General features: G+C 38.1%; 1 protein-coding gene across 1 annotated transcript; it reads left to right on the top strand.

The window, feature by feature from the left end:
- The first annotated feature begins 1,859 nt into the window (after positions 1 to 1,859).
- Positions 1,860 to 2,504, top strand: LOC141684972 (uncharacterized). Its single transcript, XM_074490104.1, has 2 exons — positions 1,860 to 2,281; positions 2,402 to 2,504. Exons 1-2 carry the CDS (start codon positions 1,860 to 1,862, stop codon positions 2,502 to 2,504), a joined length of 525 nt encoding a protein of 174 aa, XP_074346205.1.
- Positions 2,505 to 12,072: the final 9,568 nt, after the last annotated feature.

The raw sequence follows: 12,072 nt of genomic DNA, 5'->3' as shown, positions 1-12,072 counted from the left end.
GGTATAAGTCCAGAATTGATTCTAAAAATAATTATAAATCTAGAAATTAATTGTGTGCTTTACGTGTTACGTGTTATAGGTGATTATGTGTATAAATGTGTTGTGTAAATATATGTATATATATGCGAGTCAGATAGAAACGCATGGGTAGACTGATAAGGTTGCGTGATATCAATTCAAGATACACGTATGTAGTAAATTATCTAAACACCTATCTTTCCATGATTTGTTCAGTGTTAGCAAGACAAAGCAAGCTAGGATCAGAAGGCAGTGAGTTAAACCAGGTTAAGTACGCGAAAGGCAAGTACCCCTAACTTCACTTATCATTCAAGTGATGTTCATTTCGAATTATATTATGCAAGTTTTTCCCCCTATTCTAAATTCAGAATAGTGATTTATAATTCCTTCCTATCGTATCAATTCTCTTTGATAATCATTGTTCATATACACTGTTACCCATTTATTATCACTTATTCCATTTCATTTCAATTCTTGATTTACCCAATTTATTGAATTCCTTGTTCATATTTCAATTCCTTTACCCTTGTTACATATATTCTGGTATATCCTGGTGTTGGGATATATCAATAGCATTCCGAATATTCCGGATGCTAAGCCTTGGACTGGATGGTTACTTTACGGGCTGGGTTTTACCCAGACCATTAATTAATAGGCCATAGTTGCCTGAGTACTCCTAATGTTGGTTGGGTCTATGCAGTTGGGTATAGATCCGCACTATATTCTGACTGATCAGCAGATTATAGTGCATATGTTGGTTCTTGTTTCCAGTCTTGTTCATTTGGCACTCGCCATCATTGGCAAATTATTATCATATACAGATACAGATGGTTGTTACAACCAACAGCTTATTGTTTCTCTTATTTCTCTTTCTCTATACCATATATATATACTTTTGCAGGCTTGTTGAGCAATTTTGGCTCATTTCTTTTATTGTCACTCCTATTGTTTTACAGTTAAGGTAGAGAATGAAACCCATCAGGACCCGCATAGTCAAGAAGCGAGTCAAGCAGCGGGACCCTCTTATACCAAGAGTGTTCCTTCCTATTCCCGAAGAGAGTTTTGAAGTGCCAGATCAGGTGTAACAGGATAAGTAGTAATGTTGGGTTGAATAAAAGTTTTGTGTAGTTTGAATAAAAGATTGTGTAGTGAAACTGTAGATAGAATAAAGTTTTGTAATAAAGAGAGTTCTTGAGACAGGTTTTATTTAGTCGGGTTTGTAATAAAGTGTAGTGCATGATTCTTGTTTCCAACCTCAACCCTTAAAAGATCCTGAGTAGTGATAGTTCGGGGTAATTATTATATTAATATTCCGCTTGTGCAGGTATAGTTGGTAATTGTTGTTAATAATGCCCCAAATCTATACCCCGGATTTGGAGGGTGTGATAATTATTGTTACTCACTCTCTCTCTATTTGTGTAACTTCTTGCTAGCTATCTCTTGCCTAAAGTTTGTGTTGTCATTATGGTATCAGAGCTATAATAGATAGCTGTGTAGTGAGAATTCTTTCTTAGAGAGATCTGTGTTATTTCCGTTGGTCAATTCTTTGCTCTATGAAAGGTGTCAGTGTTGTCACTGTCACACAACATTGTTTTAGAGTTAAAGATGGCTACTGGTAGACTGTCTGCATCAGATCTACAAAATCCTTTGTTTACACATCCTTCGGATGGACCCTGTCTTTAAGTGTCCCAAAATTGCAAGGAGCAAATGATTATAGAACCTGGAAAAGGTCATTTGAAATTCAACTATCGGCAAAGAGGAAGCTGCGTTTCGTTGATGGAACCATTACAAGGAGTACAACAGATGCTACAGAGGCCAGCCAATGGGATACATGTAACAACATGGTAATCTCATGGATACACAATAATATTTCTGAAAGTATAAAGTCTTCTGTTCTTTTTATTAACAATGTTTGTGACATATGGAAACAACTTGAAAAACGCTTTTCGTTAACAAATGGGTCTAGAAAGTACAAGTTGTGTATAGATTTGTTTAACTATAAAGAAAATGGAATAAAGGTAAGTGAGTATTACACTGGTCTCAGTAGCCTCTGGGAGGAGATTGACTCCATGAATGCGCTTCCAAGCGTCACTGTTGTGGACCCAGAAGTCACGAAGCTGCTGAATGCCATTGAGTCCTTGAAGGAAGAATCCAGATTGTTTCAATTTTTGAATGGCTTGGATGAGATGTACGGAGTACAAAGAAGCCAGTTGTTAATGTTGAGTCCGCTATCGTCGGTTGAAATAGCATGTGCTGCTTTGCAGTAAGAAGAGCCGCAAAAGAAGATTCTTCATCATACAATCTTGGGAGATAATGATGCAATGGCCATATTTGGTAAAGGCATTAGGGAAAAGGGTTTAATGTGCACTGCTTGTGGTTGAAGGGGACATATAAATGATAAGTGTTGGGGAGTTGTTGGATATCCAAAATGGTACTCAAAGCCCAAGCTCACACAGAGAGCAGCTCCTGGTAAATGGACTGGATAGAGACCAAGTGCATCAAGAATGGCGAATAATGTTCAAGGGGGTGTGGATGATCAACAAAACATAACTATGACGTCCCAACAATTGGAACAGATACTCAAGTTGATCCCAAAGGAAAAATCTAATCAGAAGGGTTCTGAAACAGATGAGGAAATAGATTATGGGTTTTCAGGAATGGTTTGTAGTGGTGGAAAGAAGGTACTAGGTGGTGCAGAGTGGATCATAGATTCCGGAGCTTCAGATCATATGACGTCCTCATTGCAACACATGATCAATATCAAGTTAGCCTCTGCAACTTTTATAATCATACTACCAACGGGTTCAACAGCTGTTATTACACACATAGGGGATGTGATTCTCGAGAATGGTTTGAAACTAAAAAATGTGTTACATGTCCCTCAATTCAACCATAACCTTCTGTCAATTCGTAAACTTTCTCAAGACTGCAAATGTGAAGTGATATTTGGATATGGTGGTTGTGTCATAAGTGATTCGGTCTCGAAGAGTGTTGTGGGGGTTGGTGAAATAAGACAAGGCCAATACTATCTGAGAAATAAAAAAATTGCAGCAATGCAAGCCGTTACAGGGGGAGATGTGCAAAAGAAATTGGCAGATGAGAAGAAAAGGCTGAAAAACAAGAGTGAAGGTCAGTATGATCTTTGGCACAAATGTTTGGGGCACGCTTCCCACTCGAAGATGCAACATATATCACTAGTCAAACCTTACTTGAGCCAACACAAAGATCGGGTATGCATCACTTGTCCCCTCTCGAAAATGACAAAACTGGTGTTTCCTTCTAGCAAATCATATGCAGAAAAACCCTTTGATTTAATTTATGTAGATATTTGGGGTCCGTATAGAGTCTGCACTAAGGGAAAATTTAGATATTTTTTAACTCTAGTTGATGACTGCACCAGAGTAACGTGGGTTTACTTGCTGGAAATGAAATCAGACTATTTAAACACATTAATGAAATTTGCTGAATATGTGAGTAATTAATTTGATGGAAAGATCAAGGTGGTTCGGTCGGACAATGCATTGGAATTTGCTGGCAAGGCATGCACTGAATACTTTGCCAAGAAAGGAATGATACATCAAAAATCATGCCCTCACACACCCCAACAAAATGCAAGGGTGGAGAGGAAGCACAGACGAGTGCTCGAGATGGCGAGGGCATTGCGGTTTCAATCAGGATTGGCTTTATCATACTGGGGAGGCTGTGTACTCTCGGCAGTATACATAATTAACAGATTGCCTAATGCAGCTCTGAACTTTGAAGTGCCCTTCGAGAAACTCTATAATGAGCAGGTGGACTATGAGTACATGGGTCGTTTGGATGCTTGGCATTAGCGTATAATTCAGCACACGGGACAGACAAATTTAATGTAAGAGGAATAACATGTTGCTTTGTTGGATATCCTCATGGCACAAAGGGATATAAGTTGCTGAATCTCACAACAATGTAACCATTTGTGTCGAGACATGTGAGATTTTTTGAAGACGTTTTTCCTCTCAATAAAAATTATAACAAGCCATACACAAAACCATTACCAATTAAAATGCCTCTGGAAGATGATATAAGTTATGAAACTGAGCTGACGAATAGCCTCGAAGAAAATAAAGAAATGGTTAATGAGAATGAAGAGATAGGGGATTCTGAAGAACAGGAAGAAAGAGAAGTGAATAAAGAGAGGTTAGAGACATCTGATGTTGCAGCAGAACAACGGAATCCGAGGAGGCCCACGAGAGAAACAAAAAAACCTGCTTGGTTGGGTGATTTTGTTACACCTGGTTCCAGTAAAGCGATGAGTGCCAGTGCAGTAACAACTCAGATTGTAAGTCCTGAATTTAGCTGCTTCCTAGCAGCCATAGAACCCCGGGTTGATCCAGTTTATTTTCACCAAGCTGTCAAGAGTCCATGTTGGATGTCCTCCATGAATGAAGATTTGGATGCATTAGAGAGAAATAACACTTGGGAAGTGACTACATTGCCACCGAACAGAAAGGCCATTGGAAGTAAATGGATATACAAAACGAAATACAGAGCAAATGGTTCCATAGATAAATATAAAACATGTCTTGTCATCTTGGGGTATAAATAAACGTATGGCATAGATTATGTTGAGACGTTTACCCCGGTGGCTAAGATGACTACCATGAGAGCCATACTTGCAGTTGCGGTAATGAAAGATTGGTTTGTCTATCAGTTGGACGTCTCAAATGTGTTCCTGAATGGAGACCTGGAGGAAACTATTTATATGACCTTGCCACAAGGATACAGTGGGCATGGAAGCAGGATAAATACGAATTGGTCATAACCCAGGAATGCAAAACTAGTATGCAGGTTGGTAAAGGCACTATATGGGCTCCGTCAAGCATCAAGACAATGGCATCAAAAATTAGTTGTGCTGCTGGTGTCCATCGGATTCAAACACTCAAAAGCTGACTATAGTCTATATTCCAAGACATCTTCAGAGTCAATCATACTGGTATTGATATATGTGGATGACCTGTTAATTTCAGGAAATGATATGGCTGCTATTAGTGACTTAAAAAAGGAGTTATCAAGTCACTTCACAATGAAGGACATGGGAGCAGTCAACTACTTTTTGGGCCTGGAAATAGACAGAAGTGAGGTTGGTTTCTTCATGTCCCAGAAAAAGTATGTAATGGATATGCTCAAAGATTTTGGGATGTTGTCTGCAAGTCCCCTGAAGGTTCCAATGGATACTCACATAACCTTGACCCCAGATAAAGGTGAATTACTACAAGATCCACACCCGTATCAACGCTTGCTTGGAAAGTTGATTTATTTAACAATCACAAGGCCAGACCTTGCTTTTTCAGTGCACAATTTAGCACAATATATGCAGAAACCGACCAACATTCATATGCAGGCGGCTAAACGTGTACTCAGGTATTTGTTGGGGACTCCTGAGCAAGGGATATTGCTGGCTTCCACCTCAGTTGCCCAGCTCATTGCTTACTGTGACAGTGACTGGGCCAGCTGTCCAACCACTAAAAAATCGACATCTGGTTATTGTGTGCTGCTTGGGATTTCACCTGTTTTGTGGAAGACTAAAAAACAGTCTGTAGTTGCTCGATCCACGGCTGAAGCTGAGTATAGGGCAATGGCCCTCACATGTTGTGAAGTGACGTGGTTATCCTCATTATTGAAAGATATGGGGTTGCTGGATTTACCACCAACTTTGATCAAGAGTGACAACCAGGCTGCGTTATCGATTGCTGCCAATCCTGTATTGCACGAGAGAACAAAGCATATCGAAATTGATTGTCATTTTATTATAGACAAGATTGTGGAGGGTGTTGTCACAACTGCTCATGTCCCATCTCACCTACAACTGGCTGATGTCCTAATAAAGCAACTACCAATAAAACAACAAAACTACCTTTTACGCAAGCTTAGTGTCTCAGCTGGTGCCTCCACTCCGCTTGAGGGGGAGTAATGAAGATGGAGGTCTTGTTCTTGGGTCTTCTGTTTGTTATTTTGCTGAAGTGTCAAGTCCAAATAAAGCCAAGGTGTGCAGATGGGGCCTTACTGAAGATCACAACTGTGCATTCTTGTTAGGATGGAGTCTATGAGCTGGTAGAGGTTATTTTAGTCTTTGCATTAAGTACGTTGAAGTAACAAACTTTTGTAAATGTTAAAAGGACACATGGTGGAGACAGACTCCTCAGTGTGAGTATTGGAGTATTCAGTGAATGTGTTAGGTATGAATACAACGCAGGGGGGTGAATGTGTTTTGGCTTAAATGTTTGATTTTGATCGACTTTGACTTTAGCAGTTGGTTGTTAACAATGATTTAGTAGAGTAGATGTTAAACATAAATAACTGTGCAAATATGTAAAACAAAGATCTTCAAAACTCACTTAATTTTATATTAAAAATCAAACAGTATTTTGCTACAAAATCTCTAAGTTCTTGTTTTAGAACTTAGCTTCTTTCTTGAGAGAGAACACCCAATTTTCTATCTAGATTGTTCTGCTTAACTAGAGGACCAGTGTTAACTTTATTACTCAATTAACTGTTGGTTTACACAGTGGATAATAAACATGCTATTAGTTTTTCTAAACTGTCACTTGTCATTTCTATTTATAGAAAAGCAAATCTTCCATTTCTGGCTTAGCATATCTTTAGTATCCCGTGATTACTTTAATCTCCTCTGTCAGTTAATCTTTGCCATTGATCTTGCACATCTCTCAAGCTGCTTTTTATAGACTTGTTAATCCATCTATGTGAATTGTTTATTGATTTGCAACCTTGGATATTAAACTGTTCTGCAATTCTGTACTTAGAGAAATTTCTTCACTTCGAGATCTCCAATTAAGTTGTAGAGAACTCGACATCTCGATAGGCATGTTGGCTTGTCGATATCTCTGAAACTTCATTGTTGACTTGACTTATCGACAAGTCTGAGTTCTCTAGTGAATTTTGGTTTATCGATAACTCAGAGTTCTCTAATGGACTTTGGCTTATCGATAACTCAGAGTTCTCTAATGAATATATACTTGTCGATATCTCTGAGTTCTCGAATGGGTATCTGACTTATCGATATCTCCAATAGCATTTCCTGAGTTCTCGATAATCAATTCCTGAGTTCTCGATAGGTCTTTCTGAGTTCTCGATAGGTCTTTCTGAGTTCTCGATTGACTTCTCTATAACACTAATTTTGTGACTTGTAGAGATCTTGACTTAGAATGTTTTACACCAAACAGATTTATTCAACTCCAAGTTTCTTCATAATTCTTCTGAGGCATGATCTTCTTGATCTTCTTCCAGATAGAATTCTTAGGCCTGACACTGTTTAGAGAAAAATGCTCCAGTCTGCTCCATTTACATTTTACAGACATTAAGTGTTACAAATATGAATTACAGATTAAGGTTACAGTACAACTAATCTCAGGGTTATCAGTATGACTTAGTCTTGTTATGATACAGGCATGTCTTGCACAACAATCTCCCCCAATTTGTGAGAAGATTGTTTATCACAAATTCATGCCTGTTAACAAGACTAACCCCAAGTTAAAGAATGAAAATAAAATGATACAAAAGTTGATACAACACTTGTGCATTGAATATGTTCTTAATCTGCACAAGTATTTCTAATTCTTCTAGGATGGGGGTGTAAGTTAGAGCCTCTATTAGTTTCAGCAAATCTGGCTTAGGATAACTAGCTAACATCCATATCCTGTATCTTGACAAAGAACCAACTTTTACATTCAGAAATTTTCCATCCTTTGAGATTCTGCTCTTGCCTGCTGCCTTCAACTCTTCTGATCTTCTGATATACTCAGATCATTAATGTGATATACTCAGATCATAGATGTTGATGATATTATTAGCTCCAGTAATCTTTGACATCATCTATTATATATTACAATCTCCCCCAACTTGTTCATTATGAAATTATGCACAAGTTTTGATTGATAATGTCAAAACTTTATCCAAATGCAGAAACCAAAACCAATCTTCCCATCAGGTCTTCTTTTGTTGAGTTGCATTTAGATTTATTCAACATCCATTAGTTGTTTTGGCATTTAGATATATTCTCCCCATTTTTGACATTATCTCCACGAAGAAAGATCCAGCTAAATGCACATTGTTCAAGCTGCTGTCATTGTCCATTTGGACCACTGTCTGCAGCTTCAAGCTTCATTGAGATTCATGGTGATAAGTTTTAAAAAGAATAGAAGTTTCACTTAGATCTGCAAAAAAATTATGTTAGTGATAAAAGTCCTAAGCTCTCTGTTCTTTTGAATAGGTAGTCTCAGAAAATCTCACTGTACTAGTCTCATGACTTTTGAGAGTCAGAGTTCCCTCACAAGGATTACTAAATCCATACATTCATCTACCTCTCCTTTTGCCAGGAAGGATCCTGCCTCTCTTATTCTGTGTTTTTCACTCAGTCTTTTCTCTTATCCTCACATGAAAGGCTCAAATGTTGTTTGACCTACAGAAATAAGAGGTGGCTGAGAAGAGGTAATCTGTGATCATATGATTAGGGAAGACCATATAGGGCTAATCATACTCATTTCACCAGAAAAATGAGTGCATTAGCATCTATGACTGGGGTCACAGTTTGACTCACAGATTGTTCTGTGGTTGTGACAGTGTGTTGTCCTCCACTTGTAGTGGGAACCTCCATTGGAATGGAGAGGATTTGACTGGGTTACTGTCATGTACACCAGCCTCAAACCTTTGTGCACCTTGCAGAGCACTGTCACATAAATGTGATGAACTTTCCTCTCCCATAACTTCAACTGTCAAGGCAATTTCAGCTAGGGTTTTGAGGGGAGTTGTTCCTTCTAGAGGAACCTCCAATTGAATTGGAGAGGATTTAGATAGCTCTCCCTCAAGAGTACTACCCTCAAACCTATTCATATGTGAAGATGATTGTGCACATGAAGGTGCAAGAGTGACCATGGAGTCTTCAGTAAAAACTGATGAAACCCCCATGTTTGTGATGGTGTCATCAAGGTCTACCCCAGCTAGTAGCCTCTCACCATCTAGATGTTGGTTCTGGGTGGTGAGCACAGTTTCATGAACCATGTCACTTGAGTGTTGGTGCACTTGAGAATCAGATTCAAGTGCTCTATATGATGACAAAATTTGAGAGATTAGAGAAGTTTGCTCAGTTGTGAATGTTGGCAGCTCCCCCTGAATGGATGAGGGAGCTTCAAGTGATGTGCCCTCACTGTGTGTGCCATCCTTATTTCTTCTACCATACACTCTATGTGCAGGTTGTGCTGACTCAGTACAGGATGCATTGGGGTGAATGCTCTTTTCAATAGATACACCCTGTTGAGAGAATGCATCTAGTGACTGTTTACTCCCCATTTGTTCAATTGTGCCCTTTTGGGAGGACACAGAGGTGTTTTGAGTGGTCAACTCAGGTAACTTACTCTTCTTTGGTTTTTTGACCAAGGGTGACTCTGGTTCAGTTTGAATTGTTTCACTCTCATTTACAACAGCAAGAGTTGGTTCCTTTCTCTTCTTTTTACTCATTTCAGTCTTTTGAGAAACTAAAGTGGTTGGTTTGCTAACATTTAGTGGTTTAGAAGAAGAAGCTGCAGCTTTGGAAAGTCCCTGTTGGTGTGTCTGTGTTTGTGCTTCCACAGGCTCAGGAACCATAGCTGAACTAGCAAATTTAGGAGCCCTCATGTTTGGCATAGGGTAAGGATAAGTCCTGAATCTTTCCAACATAAATGGAGTGATCCAAATATTATTCTGGACACTTGCTTATAAATGCCAATTCTACTACTATCAATACCAGCTAACAAATGTATGTCATTTACTTTATAAGCTAAAGTAGACATAATAAACCTTGGCAAAAAGATTTCTTTACGGCTATTCTTCAAAGGCATAGTAAGTCTGGTAGCCAGCTCCTCCATAATTAGAGCCCCAACATTCAGATGCCTGTTGTGAGCTATTGAGAACACCAGCTTCTGCACCACACTCGATATGTTGTCAAAGCCAGTTTTTCTGTACGTGAAAGCCCTCACTACAGAATCAAACACCAAGGACCATTCCTTCCTAAGGTTTGTCCGGTTCAGGCTTGCCAAGTTGATTGAGCCACTGTAGTTGATGAAGTCCATGAATTCACTCAGCTCATCTGCAGTTGGCATCTCTCCATAATTCTCAGTTGGCAATCCCAGGGCTATATTCACATCAGCAGCTGAAAACCTAATTTCCTGGCCTCTAATTGTGCATGTGACCACCATAGAAGTGACATTCTCTAGAACAACTGTCCTAGTTATAGCTGATGTCCAAAATTCATGAAGAACGTCCAAATACAGCACAGGACTTGCAGTTAAAGCACCTGCAATATAAGATTCAGAAAGAAACTTCACAAATCCCTTGAAACTATCAGGGGCTTGGTTAGCATCAAGAAAAGCAATAAAGTTAGTTCCATTCTCTGGAATGATAGCTCTAACAATGTTTTGTGCCATTTTAGTGTTTAGAAGTAGTGGGTAAGAAAAAGTTTTGAGAAAGGAGTAAAAACAAGAGAGAAATTGCCTTTTGTCTGAAAGCTAGGTCACTTGAGATCTCGAGAAAGTGTAAGTACAGTGTATGTATCGAGAAGTCTGGGTATTTATAGAAAAAGTAAAATACTTATTGAGAAGTCAAATAAACGTTTGATTTTAAACTTATCGAGAAGTAATTTTGAATTTGAAAGAAGTACATTTGATAAGTCATTTTATTAATTCTTTTCGAGAACTAAGAAATGATTTATCGAGAACTCTGATAAATGCCCAGTTTGTCCGAAAATGGACTAAAAATGATTCTAATTTATTTGAATTGAATCAAATTGAAATCAGAATAAATTTTCCAAAAGTATTTGTCTAAAATAATTCATTGAATTAAATTATTTTACTTCTGAGTTATTGATAAGTCTCAAAATATCCTTGTCGAGAACTCTGTGAATTAACACTATTAGAGAACTCTACGTGGTCTTATCGATAAGTCATAATAGAGCTTATCGAGAAGTCATTCGAGAAGTCTGTAAATAGACTTATCGAGGACTCACTCGAGAACTCTAAAATGACTTGTCGATAAGTCATTTTGACTTATCGAGAACTCAGTTCTCTATACCTTTGAGTACTGTAATTTTGCCTTGTGTTAAGTTTTACACATTTAAGATGTAAATTAACAATTGAGCAGTTTACTTAGAATTTTGAAATATTCTAAGTTAATTTTTGAATTTTTAAGAAAAATAAATATACAGAGATTCTGAAATATTTATAATTCATATTTCAGTTAATTTCCAATTAAATTAAACTAGGTTGATTTATTAGAAATTAATCTGCTGCAACACATTAGTTGAGTTCTTTGCCTTAGGATGAAGAATTGAGCATTCCAATTTCACTCACAAGTCTAGTGAATGTTGCTTCATCCAAAGGTTTAGTAAAAATGTCAGCTAATTGTTTTTCTGTTAGAACAAAAATGAGCTCAATGGTACCATTTGTAGCATGTTCCCTGATAAAATGGTACCTAACATCAATGTGCTTTGTTCTAGAATGATTAACTGGATTAGCTACTATAGATATGGCACTAGTATTGTCACACATAATGGGAATTTTGTGTAACACTAGACCATAGTCCATTAGCTGATTTCTAATCCAAAACACATGAGCACAACAACTTCTAGCAGCTATATATTCAGCTTCAGCTGTGGAAGTTGACACAGATTGTTGTTTCTTACTATACCAGGATACAAGTCTTTGACCAAGAAATTGACAGCTTCCACTAGTACTTTTCCTATCAACCTGCATCCAGCAAGATATGCATCTGTGTATCCAACAGCTTCAAAACCAGTTCCCTAGGGATACCATAATCCCAAGTTTGGAGTTCCCTTTAAGTATCTGAAAATCCTTTTTACAGCATCAAATGTGATTCCTTTGGATTGGCTTGAAATCTGGCACATAGACAAGTAGCAAACATGATGTCTGGTCTACTACCAGTCAAATAAAGCAATGATCCAATCATCCCTCTGTAGCTTGAAATATCCATACTATTGCCTTTCTTGTCTTCATCCAACTTGGTTGCAGT

The sequence above is a fragment of the Apium graveolens genome, chromosome 2 (genome assembly GCF_009905375.1).
Source record: "Apium graveolens cultivar Ventura chromosome 2, ASM990537v1, whole genome shotgun sequence".
NCBI classification, from domain to species: domain Eukaryota; kingdom Viridiplantae; phylum Streptophyta; class Magnoliopsida; order Apiales; family Apiaceae; genus Apium; species Apium graveolens.
Note: the sequence above shows the minus strand (reverse complement) of the source record. Positions and strands in the feature narration are given on the sequence as shown.

Excerpts from the sequence above, each read along its gene's own strand:
- LOC141684972 (XM_074490104.1), top strand. The coding sequence starts at position 1,860 with ATGGTAATCTCATGGATACACAATAATATTTCTGAAAGTATAAAGTCT. Across the intron at positions 2,282-2,401 it reads ATAGCATGTGCTGCTTTGCA|GGGACATATAAATGATAAGT; the intron begins GTAAGAAGAGCC and ends TTGTGGTTGAAG.